We start from the raw sequence: 22355 nt of genomic DNA on the forward strand, positions 1-22355 counted from the left end.
CTAGTCTCAATTTACTGGCTTAATCATTTTTTTAATGAAGCTCATCCAGAAAATTATATTTTTGAGAAAGAAATATTACATTAAGTTTCAAAGCAAATAACATATAACGTGTTCAACAAATATAATATTGATGGCACCATTCATCTGAATTCAGGCACGCCTTATAGATATTGTTACATAAAATACACACACTAATGCCAACAGCTAAATCCTTTATCATCTGCCATGTTGAGTGTCCTATCATTGCCCCCTTTTATGTAGCAAAACCGATTAAATTATAATGCAGACCAGGATATATTATAGTTTGGCCACTAAAATGCAATACTATTTTAAATAGGAGGAAAACGTCAATGCTGCATACAATAAATCACAATTTAATGGGAAAACCTGTTATAAGATTTTGTGTCTGAGATGTGAAAATTGAAATCTAAAATCCAAGTAACAGCAGGATAAGGAAACTGGGGGAACTACAACAGAAACAACCTTGGCGGCCTCAATTTGAGAGCAACAGTGTCGAACCGGGCAGGTAGCAACAGAAACTGATCCCATTAATGAGCCCACTCCAAAGAGTCATGTTGCAAGCCTTTGTTAGATACGGCTTATTCAGTAGTAGTTTTCTGTGTGGCACTGGAGTCATTTTTTGGTGGAATTTTTTGTTATGCGACAACTATAAGATCATGAGCTGTAGAAAAACAATGACTAGATGTTTGTCCTTGGGGTCATCTATAAGACTCTGAGTTCCAGAAAAGTCATGAAGCCTCGGAGCTCAACATACAGGTTGGACACACACAATTGGAAAGCTACTAATTCCACCTCTTGGTATATATACCCAAAGGAAATAAACAGATACTGAAGAGATATCTGCACTCCCTTGTTGACTGCAGCATTATTCACAATAGACAAGATATGGAAACAACCTAAGTGCCCATTAAGGGATGAATGATAAAGGAGATGTTATAGATAGAGAGACCTATAAATAACGTGAGAAAGAAGGACATCCTGCTATTTGTGACAACACAGATGGATCGTGAGGACATTATGCTAAGTGAGATAAGGCAGACAGAAAAAGACAAACACTATACGACATCACTTTTATGTGAAAAAAGCCAAACTCATAAAAACAAAGAAAATGGTGGTTACCACGTTATTTAAGTGTACAAACTTGCAACGAGAAGCAAATGAGTCCTAGAGTGAATATAGATAACAATATTGCATTATATTCATCAAACTTGCTAAAAGACTAGAATTTAATTATCCCAACCACAAAAAAGAAATACTTATGCAATGTGATAGAGGTGCCAATTATCTCTACAATGGCAGTCATATGACAATATATAAATGTCTTAAATTTTTTAAAACTACCTATTTACACAGAAATACAATTATTAAATTACATGCAAACTTAAGATAACACATATTATTTCTTTTAAGATTTTTCTCATTAATATCACTTGAAAGATAAACATAGATTAAATGACATATACTAATATTACTTATAAAAAGGATTTTAACAAACAAATCTTTTTCATACATTACCTGATATTTATCTTGCAAATTTGATTCTGTCATCTGTGCCCTTGTCAAATCTCTTTCAAATTGTTCTATCCAAACTTTTGTTTCTTTCAAAATTAGCCTGTCTTCTCTCTAGAAACCAGCAGAAATTACAATTTTATTAGTAACTATGCATTGACTTAATTGCTGATTAATAACTGGTGGATTCTAGAATGCACTGAATATTTAATAAGTTCCAATTGTCTCTGAAAAACTTCTCTCCTCTCCCTCACCTCTTTTGGAGAGTAAGAGAAAAGTTAATTCTAGATAAATAGCTTAATTATCTTGCTAAATACTGAAATGACCTACCTCCATTTTTTTTCTCAAGAAACAGTAATTTAATTAAGAAAATGCACTCAAGAGGAAATATCCTAAATACAAAAATACTCAGAAAGAACAATGGCTGGAATAGGACTGAAAACATAGGCTGGGGGTGCTTCTTAACCCAAGGTCATTTGTACCCCAGAGGACCATTCCGGATGAGAAAAATTTTGACTGAATCCAAGGAGTTACAGTCACAGTAACACTGTGGGCTAGTATTATTTAAAAATGCTATTCAGTATTATAACATAAGCTCCACTATGACAGAAAACATTTATTTTGTTCAATATGGTATTACTAGACCCTGGTAACACAGCACCTATAAATATTTACCAAAATATTTCCTGAATGAATGCATCCAGGCTACCACTCACATATCAAACATGAAAAAAAAAAGATTTATATCATTGTTTCCACAAATAATAACAAGCCATTCTAGCACAAATTTAGTGAAAAATATCCTAATTTTTCACAAGATTTCTTATCTGTTAAGAATGTCAAAGTAACCAAAAACACATTTAACATGGTTCTTGGCACTGACAAATAGCTTCCAACTACGGCATATCACTTGATCACAGCCCTGTGACACAGATGAAGTGACTGATGACAGGTTAAGTGGCAGAGGAGACAGAGTGCTGGCCATGGAGGCGGGCAAAACTGGTTCCAAATTCTGGTTCTGACAAGTATCAGTTCTGTCTTTGGACACATCTTTTTTTTTTTTTTCCCTCCTCTCTACTGCTGTGCCATCATCTGAGTAGACCTCACACACTGCTTCCCCAGTTTGGGGGAGAATTCAAGATAACCTGTGCAGCACACCTAGCACAGAGGCTGGCCCACAGTGCTGTCATGATCCATGCCTTCTCTTTCTTTCCACTCTTGCAAAAGCAATCCTATCCTGCCTGAAAACATCTTCCCCTGGATAACACCTTCTTCAGAGATCAGCTCAGACACAACCTCTCTAGAAAGCTTTTTTCTGACCCAGAAGTCTCGTTGGGGGGTCCCTCTTCTGTGCCAGTGGTTCTCACACAGTAGTGTGCACTAGAATCACCTGGAGGGCTTCTGAAAACAAATTGCTGGGCACCACCTTCAGTCTTCCTTGGCTCAGGATGTCTAGGGTAGAGGACGAGAATTTGTATTTCTAAGAAGCTTCCAGGTGAATCTAACGTTGCTGGTCTAGGGACTACATTTTGAGAACACTTCTCTGATCCTGTAACAACCTGAGCTCAAATATTCACTGAAAAAGCACTATTTTGTATTGTCCACTTAATTGTCTCTTCCCTTCCACCCATAGTACAAACACCTTATGTATCTTATTTTTCTCTAGCCTAACACAGTGTCTGGCACCCAGTTTCACTCAATATATAATGGTAGAATAAATGATTGGTAATATTGGTAAGTAGAGAAAGAAATGGAACAGGAGTCCAAAACTCCAAAGCTTTAGCCTTTCCTAAGATGGCTCCTCTGAATGAACAGATAAACATGACCAAGGCACATGGTTTATTGGTTGACCATCATGCCCATAAAAGCACCAATGGCACATCCTTATGAGCTCAGAAGAACTAAATGCTCTTGGTTTACCTCCAAGGTATCAAAAGCCAATGTGACTACTAAGTGGGGGGAAGATCATCGAAGTGAGCATAGGACCTCACTATGCTTTTCACCAACTGAAATTATTTCACAAAGTCATCTAAGAGAAAGAATTATGTTCTTAAAATAACCTCATTAGAGTTCATCTAGTAAATGACTTTTCTACTGGTGGAGCAGTGTCAGGCAAATTGCAATAAGGTAAGAAGCATGTAGCTATTTACACACTCAACATTCTCCTTTTAAGAGGAGATATTGTCCAAACAATATTTAGATTCCCAGAGCCCATTTAGTCTAGTGGCTTTTCTTCAACTGTTAACTTTTATATGCATTCAAAGACGGGGGGGGGTCTATTTGCCTATAAAAGGCACCACCACCACCTAAACTCCAGGCAGTTAAATGGCCAGTATTCTCATGACTTTTTCTCTTTCTCTCTATTTCATTCAAACATACACACAGGCATCTTTATATGTTCTGTAGTAGGTTTATGTGTACATCAACTCATGATTCATGGAGCATGAAATAAAAATTAATTTAATATTTGATATAAAATTAGTTACTTCTAATTGTTATTACAGTGTTGGCATGAAGTCTACTTTGTTGATAGATCCTTAACCTCAAGCCTAGATGGAACATAAAGAAAGATGGAAAAAGTATGGGACAACTTGAAATTGGGAAATAACTCATAATCGTTAATTCCACAAGTATATCTGAGCACTTACCACATGTCATGAACTTTACTAAATAAACTATATGACCAAATACTGAGCAGAAGAGATGTGATAAAACTCAGGATACAAGCTAAATGAATACTTAGCTTTTTTCAAATAATTTCCCGCTTAATATGTTAACATATAAAAATAAATCTTTAGCTTTGTTTATTTCTCATGTCACATACAAAGAAACCATAGTTATTATAAATTCTTCCTTTTATTAGTGTTATTAAAAAGAAATTAATTGATGCTATCTTGTAATTAAAGATTAGTTCATGCGAGTGGCTTAGACTATAACTAACATTCAATAACACTTACATGTTATTTATTCTATTGGAAAGGAAAAGGAAATAACAGAATTAATGCATTAAAAGAAATGTGTATATAAAGACATATACATGCAAAGGAATGGCTAATAAGCTATGGAACGTAGGATGTTTGAAAGAGGTCACTGATTCAAGATTATTTAAATCTTACCTTAAAATTTTGGATAGAATTTGCAAAAGATGGAAAACCTGGAAGTATTTCCTAACAATATGAAAAGATAATATATAGAAAAATAATATAAATCAGGACAAAAATTATACAGGAAACAAGAAAAAAAAAACAATGGAGAGGCATCTGTCCATAAATAAATAGATGATAATTTTATGGGTATAGTTACTTTAAGAGATTTTCATAACTTTTGAAAGCATCAAAATATTCAAATCCAATAAGGCAATGTAGTATTCTAGCATTTGATGTTTTGTTTTAATTTTTGGCAATATTTACATTTTACAAATATTTATAGCTTGAAATATTAACCATTTTAAATGGTGAACTATGTAGAGAAGAGGTATATTAATTCATTTTTCTCTTAAATACACTCATAAGACGCATCTCTGTACCCCTATACCAATTAAGATGGTGCTGTGCTTCTCAAAGCAGCCAGTAGTAGTTGTTGCAATGGGAGAAGGAATGAGTGAACAAACAACTCTAAGTTTAATAGCTCACAGAAATGAACTAATAGGCATATTTTATTTATTTATGATTGAGTGCTAATTATTCAAGAACATCTTTAGGGAAAAACTTGATCAGTTTTATTGGCTGGAGTAAGAAAGCATAGCAATGTCTATTTCCAATAAGAAAATCACATTTAAAAATCGTATCTATAAAGTATCTAATTTAAATAAACTCATAAAGAGGATACAGCATTCAAATTCACCAAAAAATGGAAGCCTGGGAGACAGGGTGATGCCAAGCTTTTTAAAAGTGAATTAAAAGAATTATTTCCTAAGACTTGATTAGACAAATACTAAGTATTTTGAGGTGATGGCATCAATAGCCCTAATGTGTGTAACCTATAAAATCTTAAAGTTTCACCAGAAAAAATTAGGTGGCCATTTAGCTGCATTAAGCAAATGAAAAATATATAAAATACATAAAATTCCTTTTTCTTATTGAAAATATTCATTTTTAGATGCATATGCCCTCCATTATAAATGCCACACTAAAAAGGGGCAAAGCTTATATTTTCCTCAAAATTAATTTTTGAAATAACCCTGAAGAAATCATATGTACTCTCTTTTCAGGAAGGGATAGAGGGAACTTTTTAAAAAAATCAATTTATTTTCTAGATAATGAAATTAATCTCTTAATAATAAAGCCTCTTTAGTAAAACCTATTAACAAGCTTATGTCAGGAATGTGTGTCATTCAAATCTTGATGAGTTTTGGCATTCGATTCTTGCTCATGAGCATTAACAAAAGCACCTTCTTTTGTTTCTCAGACACTGCCAGTCACAGAGTTTACTCATCTGGGGAGATGATTAATGTCAGAGAAATTAAAACCGTACAAACTCAGAAACTTGATCAGAAATAAATCCAATTGGGTAACAGAAGGACTTTTGATATGAAAATCAGATGGAAGCTGACTTTCTCTAAGCTGTATGGGGTTAGTCTAATATGCTTTCTAATGGAGTTTTCTTATTCACATAGCAACATCTTCAACAAATTATATTCTCAAAACCCAGAAAACCCCAAATGACACCGAAGCACATGCATCCGTCTATGCTAGAATTTGTACAGAAAGTCTGGTTTTGCCTCCTGTGGTTCTTCTTAGAAACATTTACTTTGCTGACTATGGGTAAGTTACTCTGGTGGTCAGTGTTTGCGCCTGAATCCTGTCAAGGAACAAAACAGGTTTCCTGAAATGATAGTTTTAAAAAAAATGAACATAGTTCTATCAAATGCCAAATTAACTTCATCCAAGCAACCTAGGAAACACCAGTTACCGTTGTTTTGCTTACTTTTTTATGAAGTCACAGATTTCTATTAGTGCAATACCTTCACCTATTTGAAAATCTGGGGTTATGAGCCGTTGGCCTTTTCCTTTCTCAGACCTGTTTCTAAATCTGTTTGGAAACCATGCAAAATTTTTTGTTGTTTTTCTTGTTTCTCTTTATTATACTCTCAAACTGCTTTGAAAACTCTAGTTGAGACCTGAGCAATGAAGTCAGACGGTTTTTTAACACATCTTGAAAATTCCATTTATTTCTCTCTGTCTCTCATTTTGCCTTATAATTAATTTTAAATTCAGTAGTAAACCCACCTCTTTATAATTAAAAAATAATAATAACACTTAAAAAATTAGAAAAATGGTAATATCCATTGTTAAAGTCTGGGAAAATAGGGGCGCCTCGGTCTTAAGTGTCTGTCTTTGGTCAGGTCGTGATCTCAGGGTCCTGGGATCGAGCCCCACATCGGGCTCTCTGTTCTGCAGGAAGCCTGCTTCTCCCTCTCCCACTGCCCCTACTTGTGTTCCCTCTCTCGCCATGTCTCTCTCTGTCAAATAAATAAATAAATAAAATCTTAAAAAAAAAATTAAAGTCTGGGAAAATAGGCATTCTGGTGTGCTGGCTCGAGTGTAAAATGGGACAAACTTTTTACAGAAAATTTTTTTAAAAAATTTCAAAAAGCATTAAAAATCTATATGCACTTTAGCCTAGAAATTCCACTTTTAAGAAAGAATCATAAAACAATGTTGTATTACAGAATTTTTCATAGAAGCACCTTTTATAATGGTAAAAATTCAGAAATTTTCAACAATTAAAACTGGATGAATTATTGTATATCTATATGATGTCTTGGAAAGAATGGTATAGGAAGAGTTTTTTTATGTTAACAGAAAAAAAAGATGAAATTGTATGTGTACTATAATTCTGTTTTTGTTAAAATATTATGTGTGTCTACATATAGACAAATGTTGGAAATATACACCAACATATTAATTTTTTTCTAGGATAGGGTCTCTCTAAAAGATCAAGTACAGATCATTTTCTTTTTCCATTTTTTTTTACTTTTTCTCTTTTATGACAATGAACATATGTCAGTGGCGCAGTATAAAAATGTTATTTAAACTATTGAGAGGCTGAAAAAAATCTAATCACAGAGTATCAGGGCTTTTACAAGTCTGCCTTACTTCCATGTGTTTGTTGTGAGTAGTGCCTTATATAATAAATCTGAAAGTCAAAAATAAATTTTCTCAGATTAAACAGAATATGGGGACTCAAGCTGTAAAGGCACAAATGACATGATGAATATAAAATTACTTCAATCCTCAAATTACTAAATGAATCTCCCAACAAGTCTATCTTTCCTCAGTTTTAATTCATCAGTGCTCTATGTCCAGCATTTATCATTAATAATGCTTTCTCTCACATATCCAACATGCACATCAGAAAAATCTTTCCCTGTAATCTCTTCCCCAGTTGGTGATACCTATTCTTTACTCAGTTGCTCCCTTTTTGAAATGCATTCCAAAAATAAAATAAAATAAAATAAAATAAAATAAAATAAAATAAAGCATTCAAATTTAATTTTTAGAAAGCACCATGTTAAACATCTAAGTCACTACCACTGAGTGTGCTATCAGTGCTTGAAGAAAAAAATACTTACATCATTCTCTTGCCCATCAGTGCCTGTATTGTGGATGTCAGGGTAATGGTTCAGAAACTGGGCTACATAGGTCATAACAGACTTCTCATCTGGTTTATCCACATCAACATCTGGAACAACCAAAACCAAATATGAATAGGTTAATTAGCCTTCTTTATATTTTAATAACACAAACTTTGAAATCTAGCTAATATGCCAAAAGACACTGTCCTAAATGCAAAAGAAAAATAGAATTAATATTTCAAGATAGTGAGGGAGGGCAAACCAATTTAGTTTGGATGATACGTGATGGGAATGTTATGATGCAGAAAGATGACACATTTTAACTACGAACCTTTAGGAAAGTAATACATGTTTCATTTAAATAATATCAACAATAATTCACCAAAAATCTGAGACACTTTATGGTTATTCAGACATTCTGTGAAAACATAAATACTATGTAAATTTCAGAACTGGGGTGAGCGGGTAGTAAAAAATGCTTACAGGTGTGGCACAGAATGACGTGCCCATAGAGCTTGTATACTGTATCTGGACAAATATAGATAAGTTCCCTCTTGCCCCCACAAGTTTTATTTTAGAAAAGAGGAAGATGCCTTATGTTCAATTCCTTGGATAGCCTCTTCCTTGTGCATGATTCTCTCTAAATTACTACACTTTGAATGGTCAAGTACTCTGAGGGAAACACAGAGCCTGAGAAGATATTTTTAAGTGTACGGACGTTTACTAATAAAACCAATAAAAATCAAGCAAAGATATTTATACAAATTTAATCATTATAGAAATATAGGGGGTAAGACTGCAACATATAAAGAGTTGAATGTTTTAAATCACCTTTTAACTATCCCTTTTAAAGGCAATGAAAATGTGATTACATTTGGAGTTTACAAATATCTAACAAAACAAACAAAAGCCATGGAAACCAAAATATAAACTGCCCTAATATTTTGTCATGTGCCTTGTGATTTGAGATATAGTTTCTACAAACTATCAATGCAGGATTGAAAAAGTGCTATGGCTCAAAAGACTTCAAAGGAAACAGTGATCATGTATTCTGGAATGCACTGGATGACTCAAAGGTGATTGTAGAAACGACAAAATCACTGATGTGGAAGATGCACGTGAAGAACAAGTAAAACTTTCATGAGATGTGAAAGTGGAAAAAAACATTTAACATGATTTAATACAGTAATACAGCATTTAAATATATGTGTAACTAAATCATAAACTAATTGTTGTAATACATATTGATCTATTTAATCTATATTCCTAAAAGTTTATACATCCTGGTTTGCTAAATAACCTTTCTAAATTTTTTTAAAAATTTCTTTATTTTTGTATTTTTAATTTTTTTAATTAAAAAAGTTTAAGATCAATAACTTTTTGAGGGTGGAGTTCATATTAGGAAAACAAAAGGTCACCTTATATCTGGGCTAGCCTGGCATCTGGGCAACCTCAGTTCTATCATCAAAGGGAACACTAAGCTTCTCTAGTCTAGTGGATATGAAAGAATCGTTTATACCCTCTTGCTGTCCTACTCTAAAAAATTGAGGGCTGGGATGTGTGTGTGGCTTTCTCCTTGAGCTGAACATTATTGACTTGTGTGTGTGTGTGTGTGTGTGTGTGTGTGCGCGCGTGTGTACACAGAAATAAGGTGGAAAGCCCTTGACCATCCTAGTGAATCTGTGGGTACCCCCAGCAGGATCCTCAAGTAACAAGAGATCTTCATTCTGCTCTCATCTCAGGAAAGCCAACCAGGGACTTGTAGGTATCTGTAACTTACTCCTGGAGGCACAAGTGTCTCCATTTAGACACTGTTTTAGAGTTAGACATGCTCATTCTAAAATCTCATCTTTAAAAAGAACTTGCTTTCATTGTATTTACTTTGCTTTTTTTTTTTTATTGCAGGGGGAGAGGCAGAGGTCAAGGGAGAGAGAGAGAATCTTAACCAGGTTCCACACATAGCATGGAGCCTGACGTGGAGCTTGATCTCATGACCCTGGGATCATGACCTGAGCTGAAATCAAGAGTTGGACGCTTAACCAACTGAGTCATCCAGGCACCCCTCTATTTACTCTTCCACATTCATTAATAGAAATATCCATAACTGCCAACCCAAATAAGAAACTGCTTGTGACATTTGGAAAATTCACTTTTTAAAAAAGATTTATTTATTTATTTGAGAGAGAGAAAGCAGGCGGAGGGGCAGAGGAAGAAGGAGAGGGAAAGAAGCAGACTCCCTGCTGAGTGCAAAGCTGGAAGCAGGGCTCCATCCCAGGATCCTGAGATCAAGACCTGAGCTAAAAATCAAGTGTCAGATGCTAACCAATTGAGCTACCCAGACACCCCTGGAAAATTCACTTTTAATCCTTTTATGTCAATATAACAAACAATTTATTCAGTTTACTAAAGTTTATTAAAGGCATCAAAATTGTCTTCTGAAGGCTTGAAAGAGCTTAATCCACTTCTATAATGTCTTAAAATTCACAGCCTTACCAAAAAGGTGCCAGACAATTCTAATGAAAAACAGTAGTCGAGCATTTGTGTGGTTTTCCCAACTGACACTGGAACACTGGATGGTTATCAACATTTCTAAGTTTCTAGTGACTGACATTTTTTTTTAAAGATTTTATTTATTTATTCATGAGAGACAGAGAGAGAGAGAGGCAGAGGGAGAAGGAGGCTCCCAAGGAGCAGGGAGCCCGATGTGGGACTCAATCCCAGGACTCTGGGATCATGACCTGAGCCGAAGGCAGACGCTTAACCATCTGAGCCACCCAGGCGCCCGTAGTGACTGACATTTTAAAGATATGATCTCCGATTATTAATGATCTCTTACTTCTTCCGATTCTTTGTTATATAAACAGAGTAATTCTTTCATCCTGGACATCCCTCCTCCCCTTAACATGCACACTTCTAAAGCTTTCATTCCACCCTTACTATATGGAGTTACTACTCTTCACTTGGCTGACACCACCCACGTCAAAGTGCTGTTTGGAGCAACAGAACTATATTTTGCTCCCATATCTAGTGAATATTTTTCCAAAAGAAAATCAGTGCAGGAAAGTACTATTTCTTCCTGCTTTTCTAAAGTTTTCTGGCCTCTGATAAGGTTTCGGAAATCATCTGTAATTTCTGCCTTTAAGACATAGAAACTTACTGATTTGAAGTGTGTGTGCAAGAACCAACAATTACTCCATTTACCTTCAGGATCCAGTAGTCTTGGGATTCCTAGTTCTGTTTCAGCAATAGTGAAAGCCTCCTCCAGGTTTTCCCGGTTAGGTCTCCCTTTCACTCTCTCCAAGTCCACTAGTTCTGGTCGAATGGCATGGATGATGGAATGGAAGGCGATTCCACTTCTCCAGCTCCGCCCAAAGTCTTTTACTTCTATTCCCGTCTGCCTTAATGTGATAAAAAAAAATAAAATAAAATAATGTCACATTCTGAATAGATAACATGCACTGTCCTCAAGGACTAATGCAAAATCCAGTCCTCAGCAATGACTCATGTGCAGTTATAGCAGTTAGTTGCTTGAAAAAAATTAGGCAAAATAAAATTTTTAGAGGGTAACAAGATAAGCGGGAGCAGTTTTGGTTCCATACTTAAGAATCTTCAATATTAGACTTTTCAGTAATTGAGATATTCAATGTAAAATTTAAAAAAAAATTTTTTTAAAGGAAACTAATATAGAGAAAACATATCTCGCAAAATAAAAAGAGAAAATTATAAAAACACCAAAATTGATAGTAATTCATCAGTGTATACTTTTGAAGAAGTATCTAGCACATTTCCAATGACACTGATAAACAACAGTGTATTGTATGTGCACAGGTATTAACATACTAAGATAATATGGCTGAATTATATCAAATACTTTAGAATGAACAAATGCAAATGGATGTAATCATATCTCTAAAATCAGTCACACAGGAGCCTACACATCACATAAGTTCAGACAAGTTTCCATCTACCTCACTGATCAAACTGTTTGATCAAATTGCTTTTTAAACTCTGTTTTTGGAATTGCCTTGAGAGCAATGCCCTTGGTGGCAAATCTTTGTTCTTCTGTGGTGGATAGAATTAATTCAAAGCCAATTATGATAATTAAGAATTCATTCAAGTTGGTAGTAATAGTTTGTTGTTAAAAATAAAAGTGATACAAGCTCACACAATGAATTTTTTTTTACATGTAACTTATCAACTATATATAATGGCAGCTCCAAAAGGAACTTGTAACGATGTCTTTGAACAACATCCCTTGGTTAAGTATAGAACATTTGAAGGTGATCAATTAGGTGACATTCAATGGATGAATATCTTGGTAGTCTCCTTTTAAAAAAATCAGTCTCATTATAGTTCTTTCTAAATGAAGCAGAGGTAATATCACTCAATTCCCTTTTTTACTATATTCTCAAGAATTCCATGAACCATAAGGTAGATTTGATTGATACATTGATTAATATACAAAGTTGGTAAGTGCCCTTAAATTTTATCTCTGCAAACTTAAGAGTCACTTTAAATCCTTTTCTACCAATGTACATTCAGCTTGCATAAAATGTCTTGTGCTGAAAACAGCATCATTGTATCTCATCACTGGCTTCATAAATATATATTTTCAAAACAATTTTGTAATATGCCAGTAATAATAAAGTAATCCTGTATCCCCTCTTAGTTCTTTCAGAGTTCCTGTCTCTGGCAGTATGCATGTAATATTTTCAGACAATGTCTGACACAGGGGCAAATACCCACACAGGTGGAATGGGTCAGTGTGCTCTTGTTAACTCCTCAATTTGTACACTTACCCTGGCTTCATCTTACTTTTCCACCTACATTTTCCTTTTGCTCACATTTCCTCATTTGAAAATGTTTTTGTATTCACAGACACCTCAAATTATTTTTTAACACAATAAGGTGGGTGCAAATAAACAATTAGCTAGCAAATATTCATTGTGTATTAGATATTTTCTGATTTTCCTCAACTTGTTTATTGTTTCAGATATTTTCAAAAATATAGAAAATATTTCCCTAAATATTACTATGTTGGAATAATTTTTCAAGTTTTAGTACATTTTCTTTTTCTATATTTGTTGAAAACACACACAGACACACACAGACACACACAGACACACACACACATGCACACCTATAATGTTTCATATTAGATCAAAGCAGTTAGGTGATATTCCTAAAAAGTTTTAGTTTTAGTCCAAACCTCTCATTTAAGAATCTCGGATACAAAATCTAGGAAAACTTAGATATGTCACTTAAAGGAGTGATACAAATTTAACTTGGACACATCACTTAAAGAAGTGATGAAGTATATCCAGTTTATAGGCATTTCTGACCTCTAATACATACTTACTTCAAGTCATTTTGAATGGACCTGGATATACAAATTTTCATTTGTTTCATTATCTTATTAATTTTTGTCTTAAAATACAATTGTTCTTCCTAGACATCTCAAAATGAAGTATGCAAATATCAGATATGCTACAATTTAATTCTTTCATGTCTGAGAGTATATAGTGATAGGAGATAAAGTTGGTAAAAAAAATAGAGAAGGCTTAATTATGTTGCATTACTGAGTTTTTATTTATTTCTCACATATTTTGAAATTTTATATAAAAACAGTGAATATATTCTGATAACATGTCTGGTGTTTACTGGATGTTTTGTCCTTTCTTGTCATGGACAGTCTCATGAGACTGATAAACATTCAGACCACAGAGTCTCACAGATTATTATTTTAAAAACATGTCATATACTGAAATGGGTACAGATTCTAAAGTCTTTTATCCATAAAAAGTAAAAAGTTTTTTTTTAATTATGTTATGTTAATCACCATACATTACATCATTAGTTTTTGATGTAGTGTTCCATGATTCATTGTTTGCGTATAACACCCAGTGCTCCGTTCAATACATGCCCTCTTTAATACCCATCACCAGGCTAACCCATCCCCCCACCCCCTCCCCTCTAGAACCCTCAGTTTATTTCTCAGAATCCATAGTCTCTCATGGTTCGTCTCCCCCTCCGATTTCCCCCCCCTTCATTTTTCCCTTCCTACTATCTTCTTTTTTTTTTTAACATATAATATATTATTTGTTTCAGAGGTACAGGTCTGTGATTCAACAGTCTTACACAATTCACAGCGCTCACCATAGCACATACCCTCCCCAATGTCTATCACCCAGCCACCCCATCCCTCCCACATTTGCAACGACGTGGATGGAACTGGAGGGTATTATGCTGAGCGAAATAAGTCAATCAGAGAAAGATATGTATCATATGACCTCACTGATATGAAGGAATTCTTAATCTCAGGAAACAAACTGAGGGTTCCTGGAGTGGTGGAGGGTGGGAGGTAAAAAGTTTCTTGAAAAACACATAGTGGGATAGTATTTTTAAAAAAGCAACTTTTAGAAAAATTATCAACAATCTGGTAGGTATAATGGAATCACGTGTTGATCACAGAATTTTTATGTTAGAGAACAGTCATCTCCCCAAATCTCTACACTTGATGCAGCTATAAAGTAAATGGATCTCACTGATATGTTGATGGGTGGAAAAGCCTTGGATCCAGAAATCTGGACATTTATACAGATAAGGAAAATACAACTTCCACTGATGTTACACACATGTAAGTTGCAGGAATGACTTTTAGTTATCATTAGACCCTTGCACATCTTTTGAAAGCTAACACACCATATGTAAAACAAAACCAATGCAGAAAAACTCCAATAGCATTAAATTTGAGTTTACTTTAAGCTACTGTAATATTTTATTTTTGGTTGGAAACCAATTTATTTTTGGTTAATTTAATGCTTTTCAGCAATGGGAGAGTATCACATTGATATTATCATGAAGTTTTACTAAATAGTATCATGACAAATGTCCTAGCATATGGTCACCTGTCTCTTCCTACCTAGCACATTTCTTCTCCCTGCCCAACTGAGCTGCAAAAGAGATTAGTAATTGCCACTATCAATGGAATGCAAACAGGATACCAGCAATGTGGTCAGGCTTTTACCATTTTATTTCTACTATGGATTCTAAAAAGCCACAAAGCTTTGCTTTCAGAAATATTTCTGACTACAAGTTGAATCATAAAAATATACCCCAAATTAGAAAACCACCAACACACTTTAAAACAAAAAGATGCAAAATAGTAACACTAATTACATCTTCTTTATGTTTAATTTTTGTCTTTATTTTTGCTTTTCAAACACTTTAAAAATAGAACTAAAAAAAAAAATAGCACTCCCTACGTTTAGTGCCTCAGTATTTTATAATGATAAGTACTTGTTTAAAACTACTTTCCAGAAGTAGGGAATAAGATTCAGATTAGATTTAGGCATGCAAAAACAAAACAGAAAGTGAGTTAATTTGACGTGTCATTTAGGAAGTCATAGAAAAGCACAATTTCTTCATGAAGAGATCTTACCACTGACCACATCTGACCACAAAACATTGGTATGCTCAATTTTTTTAAATTGCTGAAAATGCTATTGATAGTGCTATGAAAAGATACTCATTGAGAGTAGCAATTTTCTATCTAGCATTATCACATGAATGTACACACATGTAAATTTATTATGCCCAGAAGCAAATCCACAATCTATAAAACTGAAGCTGACAAAGGAATCTACATTTCAGATAAAAGAGGAGACCCAGGGAAAAAGAATTTTAAAATAAAATTGCTAGAAAGTTTTGGGAAACAAAAATAATTCTTTCGGAATGTGGACCTTAGTTCACATTATTATTAAACAGAACTCAACAGTCTTATAAAGAGATAATCACATTTAAGCCTCTAGTTTATTTGTGTAAAGATTATTTAATAAAAGCAGGAAGTCCAAACAATGACCTAAACAGAATTACTCCTCAGATGACCAAAGTGTGTGTTAAAAATAAATCAACTGGGCCCAATCACATGATTAACAAAGGAATTAGGTTGATTACAGCATTTTCCTAGAGTATTAGTGATGATTTTTGTTTATATTTTAATTCAAGGAAAGAATGGAACAGCCTGAAGCAAAGCCCTTCATTCAAATGTCTCTTCAAATTTCACAATATTGGCAGGTGCACTCAGTAATAAATTGGTAACTCAAATTATTCAAGGGCTTCAAATTTAAACAAATTCTTGGTACTTACTTGGCTACTGTGTACTGAACCCACTTTAATAAAGCCTTCTTAGCATTTCCTTGGATCTTGGTGGCCACTTTCCGTTTACTTGGGGGGCTGGCGGTCTCAGCGCTAACCATGCTGTCCACAGAGGACGTGCTGCCTGACAAAGACTGCAGCTGTGGCAGGTTGCTGGTCAACTCCTCAATCTGTTCGTGAGTTAACAGGTGGCAAAAACATAAGAATTATCTTGTTCTTCTTTCCTTGGATGTTTTACTTTTCCAACTAAAAGTGATTTAAATTCATGCCCTTAACACCATTGACAAGGTAAGTTCTTAAGGCATAATCGACGTTGTACTCTTCTTCCGACTTCCACTGCATCTAAAACTAACTCGTACACAGTAATAAACACTTGTTAAACACATGAATGAATGAATAAAATAAAACCTAATGGTTATCCAAACTCCTAGAGCATACAACACCAAAAGGGAACCCTAATGTGAACTATGGACTTTGATAATGATGGGTCAATATAGGTTCATTAATTGTAACATGTGTATTACTTCAGTGGAGGATGCTGGTTATGGGAGAAGCTACACATGGTGTGCGGACACAGGATATATGGGAAATCTCTGTACTTTTTGTTCAGTTTTGCTGTGAACCTAAAACTGCTCTAAAAAATAAAGTCTTAAAACAAAAACTAAGTGTCTGCCTTGGGCTCAGGTCATGATCTCGGGGTCCTGGGATCAAGCCCTGTATCTGGCTCCCTGCTCAGTGGGGAGTCTGCTTCTCCCTCTCCCTTTGCCCCTCATCCCTGCTTGTCCTCTCTCTCTCCCTCTCAAATAAATAAAATCTTCAAAAAATAAACAACCTAATGGCTAGAACAATTATTCTAGATGGAATGGCAAGTTCATTTCTCCCCTTAATGTCTAATGGGAACATAAAACTGGTCCCTTCCAGAAAACAAAACAAAAAAAAACAATTTCCTGAACTCTTTCTACAGCAATATCTCATCTCTGATGTGTCCTGCTCATTTTTCAGATGGAGCACCTATGTCACAGTTCTTTGGGGGAGTACCATGTATAACATCTTTGCAGGGAAGAAGAGGAAATTTTTCTGCTAACGAAAAACAATATACATGGAAAGTCAAATTTCTGCTCACTTGAGAATCAACCCCAAAGGTAGGGCAAATGAGAGTACTATTAAAATTTCTACCACTACCTCCATCCATGACATTATATCAACTGAAAAGGGAGCTATAGTACAATACCTGGAAATATAGAATAATGGTCCACACCAATCCAAGAACTATTGAAGGTCGGCCATCAGCTATATCAGTGGAGTTAATGTTGACTAATTTAATCTGTTTAAAAAGAAAAACTGTACTAGTAATGTACTAGAAGATTATAGACCACCCAATTATGCAATAATTAGCACTTTAATAGACATCAGTTGGACAATTTGGTCATGCCTATGTAGTGATAAACAAGAGTAAGTTGGGTGAGCCATCAAAACAAACAAGCACATGGTTTCAGTGGAAATTTCAGAAGCATTCATTAGGGGCACACAATAAAAACAACTATAGAATGAATTTCAAAAAATTGTTTAAATTTGAAAAAATATGACATCATGCAAGGAATTACCAACAAAACACCACACAGAAAAAAAAAGGTTATTTTTTAAATTCAGAAGTTGACTGGAACTTAAAAGAAACTGTGATGAGTAGTTTAAGAAAATGCACTTACTTTGAAGTTTGTTACCAAATAGCATGAAACTTATGTTCTCTTTTACCTATAAAAGTCAGGAGTTAAAAATTCTAAAATTTGTACTAACCGGTGATCCTCTGTACATGGACTGACATGAAAAACAAAGGGAGAAGATGATATACACACATAAATAATTTTTAAAAATCAGAGTTACTCTTTCAAAGAGAATAAAAATGTAGGTAGTAAATTTAGAGCAAGATTTGGGGAATACATTGTAAAGACAAAGGAAAGCCAAGAAATAATAAAGTAGAAGAGACCATTAGGGTTTAGTTCCTGACTTTTGAGCATTCAGGAGAGATGTTAACTTGTCTGTAGTTGTCTCTAATTATTTATTTTAACGCCTTCCCAACTACTAAAAATGTTATTTCCTAAGTCCCAGCAAAACGGATGTATGGTAAGTCTATCTCAGCCATTCTCAGAACAATACAATTAACAACTGCTCACCATACTTTCAATAATCCCTAAACAAATTAGAAAAAAAAAATAAAGTGCTCCTTAGATTTCTAGCTCAATAATTCTCAGACAAGATTGAATAAGATGTGTTATTAATAATAAAGTTAGAAGTTTGTAAATGGCTTACTTTTAAAAAATTATCAGATGCAAAATCATCCCACAAATAATTTACTCTGGAGTAATTAGTTTAAATTTACTAGTAGAGTAAAAGTTAGCACAAAAATCACTGTAAATAATTTGAGATATATTTGAGATATACCTATGGGGTTTTGTCTCACTGGTGAAATTCATTCATCAGGTTCAGAGACAGGAAAAAAAATATTGACAACTTCCATAGATTGCAAGCTTATGTGTCTATTTCTTTTAAACCTAGCACAGCATGAGACAAATAATACATGTTTGTGGAAAATAAAGATCACATTTTTTAACCTTTTATGACAGAACCTATTGCAATGTCCATAACCATTTTGATTACTCTGGTTTACAGCTTCTCCAGAATTTTCTCCACATCCATTTTAGTATCCACAGGGCACAGATATATAATACATGCTAATAACCAGAAGATTAATGCATTCCATGAAGGGCAGATTATTTATCTTTCCTTATATATCATTCTTTTTAAAAATGATAAGTTGAATTTTCTACCTCAATCCAGCTCCAGATGTACCATGAAGTTAATATACTGAATTTATGATAGAACCTAAAGATATCTTGCTCAACTTCTGAAGAAAAAATGCTTTCCACAATTATTTTTTCTCTTAAAAACTGTGTGTTCTATAATGGGCCATCAACTATATCAGTGGAGTTAAGGCTCCATAGAGCCTACTCTTATTGGGCTTATGAACTTATCCTATTAAATTCTTAATAGCCTAGGAGTGGGGGATGGGCAATAGAGACATTCAAAGAGAATGAAGAATTCCCAGAAACCAGAAGGAGAATGGGATCACATTTATTGACCTCACCTTTGACCTGGTGACCTTGGGGGTGCAGCTCAAGAATCTGCCTTAACAAGATCTCTAGGTTTTGTTGATTCTGATGCATGCCAATGTTTGAGAATCCTGTACCAGACAATTGTATGTGGCCCAGGTAATCTGGGGAAGTTTGATTTTGCAAGCCAGAAGCCCATATGGACTGGTCTGTGTTTCCTCCAAATTCACATGTTGAGGCCCTAACCCCCAGTGTGACTGTATTTAGAGACAGGACCTTTAAGCAGGTAATTAAAATTAAATGAGGTAATAAGAGCAGGCCCTAATCCAATAGGACTGAGGTCCTTATGAGAAGAGAAGGAGACACCAAAGCTCCTTCTCTCTTTCCACACCCACACAGAGGAAAGGCCAGTGAGTGTCTGTCTGCAAGCAGGAAGAGACAAAGAAACCAACTCTGCTAGTACCTTGATCTTAAACCTCCAGCCTCCACAACTGTGAAAAAAGAAATTTCTGTTATTTAAGCCATCCAATCTGTGGTAGTGTTATGGGGGCCACAGCAAACTAATACAAGGCCCACAGGTATTTCCAAAAAATATTCCAATTATTTGGGAATAAATTTAGAAAAAAAATTCAATTAAAACTCCAGATCCCTACCTTTTCTTGATAAATTGGAAAACCTAACGAATGGATGCATTGCCACTTTATGCTAGTTGCTTTCTACAATGAGGTGTCGAGTGAGTCATTCTAACCAGTGATATAGGTAGCCTACTACCGGCATTATTTAATAAATAACTTAAATAAATAGTTAGATTTTAATAAAAATCCAGATTGCTGACTTCTCTTGTTTAATTGGGAAATCTGAGATCCCTGTGCTTGCATTTCACTGAGGCAACTATAGCTGGAACTGCATGTTGATTTCCATCTTCCAGACAGGGCACAAAACTTGCTCAATTCTCCTGTTTCCATAATTAGCCTCTAACTCACTTCATCTTTAAGATCACCTATCTGACTTTATAGGAACTAAATTTATGTCGCTTGTCTACACTAAGGGAAGTTTTAGGAAAGGTGGTCAGTGGTTGGCTCCTTGCATTACTGTTTAGAATGACCTACCTGATACCTCACTGGGGAAAGAAACTGGTGGAAATGGTACGGGATCTACTCATTAGAATCACGTTTACGTGGTTCCTATCAGGTATTAATGTATGCTTTTTCCAGTTTCCCTGTAAACAAGTGGAAAACAAACACAATGGTAGGGTTTTCTCCAGTAAAATTTGAGGTGTGCCCTTATCATTCCTTAAATCAAGCTAGAATCCAAAGACTAAACTGATTTTCTATTATCTAAAGAAAAAATCTAAATGGAGGGCAAATTAGGTCCAAAGGTCAAAAACAAATCCCTGAAAATATGTTTGAGATATAAGTTCTTAAATTATAAAAATAAAATAAAATAAAATAAATAGCAAGGTAGGCACTAAAGAGCCTTAAAACAAACTCATTCCTCCCCACAGTCAAATTTTATTACTTAGGTTTGTTCTATGAAAATGATCTTGTGTAAAACAAGTCTTCTGTGAAAAGAAAACTCTTTGGTCCTCTTTACAAACAATGCCTTTATAGGTTAAGTCCTTAAATTTTCCCCAAGACATTAACAAGAGGAATGTTTTTTTATATCCAATGAAGGATAGCTCACAACAAAGCAGGATACTATAATTATATAGGTAAAATGGGAGCCTCAGTGACTTGGAAAAATATAAATATCTTGTTCAACATGGCTTTTTTAGCTTTCTATGAAAACCTCATGGAGGAAGCTGGAAGAAGAGGAACACTCCATTAATAATAATATTAGTGATCTGGAAACAATGTCCAATATTCTATAAGAAGCTAATATTGTTTTTCTACACCATCCTAATGTCCAGAATCTCTCTTTGGCATGGAGTCTACACAAATGACTGGACTTTATATTGTTTAATCGTACTATCAACTGATCAAAATATAAATTATTCAGTGAATAGAATCAAGTATTTTTGTATTTTCTAGAGTTCCTTTCATATGGAAAGTATTCAAATATGCATTTGGGTAGTAAATAAATGAATTTGGTGATATAGATGTTCAAGGAAATAGTTGAACCATTCTATTTTCAAGGAGTATCTAGAGATCCATTTATAGAGCTGGTTTTGGTACTGCCAAACACAGACACCTAATTCCCACAAGTTGGGAAAAGGCTAAATCTAAACCAGTTGGTGCACCTGGTTTGGAAGGAAACATGGCAATACCTAACAAAACCACATACACACTTACTTCTTAGATAATCACACTTTCAGGAATTTACCCAGAAAATACCCTTCTAATAGTGTGAAAGTATGGTGGACAGCCTTTAATTGCATCATTGCGTTTGATAAATACTAGAAACAACCTAAATGCCCCATTCATAAGTGATTGAATAAACTCCGGCACATCCACATAATGAATGCAGCTGTAAAAAGGAATGAGGAAGATCTCCATGAACCGATTTGGAAGATTTCCATGATATACTGTTAAATGAGAAGAGCAAAGTGCAGGAATGTATTATAGGATGTTACCCTTCATATAAAAAAAAAAGAGGGTGTACAAAAATACATCTGCTCATTTATGCAAAAGAAACGTTGGGAGAATAAATTAGAAGCTGGTTCCCTAAGATGAGATAGGGAATGGAAGGAAGAAAGATGAGAATCGAATAGTAAGGATAATGAGCGGGTGCCTTCTCTAAGCATAACTTTTACTCTTGGAATCATAATGATGTCTCATTCCCCAAAATAAAAATAATAAGAATAAGAATAAGAATCATAGTCAACTAGGATGTATGTGTGTGTGAGGGGGTATTACTCAAAACTGAATACACCTTGATTACCAAACTCTATTACAAAAGACTATCATAACACTGAAGGGAGAGAAAAAGAACAAAAGTAACCTAAGTAAATTTGGAAAATAGTCTTTTAGCTGAATGCTGTAATA

General features: G+C 34.6%; 1 protein-coding gene across 9 annotated transcripts in view; it reads right to left on the reverse strand.

The window, feature by feature from the left end:
• The window catches only part of SYNE1 (spectrin repeat containing nuclear envelope protein 1), a 336369-nt gene extending 318278 nt beyond the window's left edge, over positions 1-18091 (reverse strand). For 8 of the 9 annotated variants that reach the window (XM_073894101.1, XM_073894100.1, XM_073894097.1 and 5 more), the window contains exons 1-7: positions 18059-18091; positions 17496-17588; positions 16256-16434; positions 11309-11505; positions 8105-8214; positions 4647-4697; positions 1537-1644 (exon numbers count right to left, since the gene is read on the reverse strand). In XM_073894101.1, coding sequence (XP_073750202.1) covers positions 1537-1644; positions 4647-4697; positions 8105-8214; positions 11309-11505; positions 16256-16434; positions 17496-17588; positions 18059-18076 — 756 coding nt within the window. In that variant the 5' untranslated portion in view covers positions 18077-18091. The remainder of the gene's footprint in view (positions 1-1536; positions 1645-4646; positions 4698-8104; positions 8215-11308; positions 11506-16255; positions 16435-17495; positions 17589-18058) is intronic. The other variant, XM_073894098.1, reaches the window with a different exon arrangement.
• Between the last annotated feature and the right edge of the window lie 4264 nt (positions 18092-22355).

This window comes from Callorhinus ursinus, unplaced genomic scaffold, assembly GCF_003265705.2.
Source record: "Callorhinus ursinus isolate GAN/ISIS: 27379988/994484 unplaced genomic scaffold, GSC_fseal_2.0 scaffold6, whole genome shotgun sequence".
NCBI lineage: Eukaryota > Metazoa > Chordata > Mammalia > Carnivora > Otariidae > Callorhinus > Callorhinus ursinus.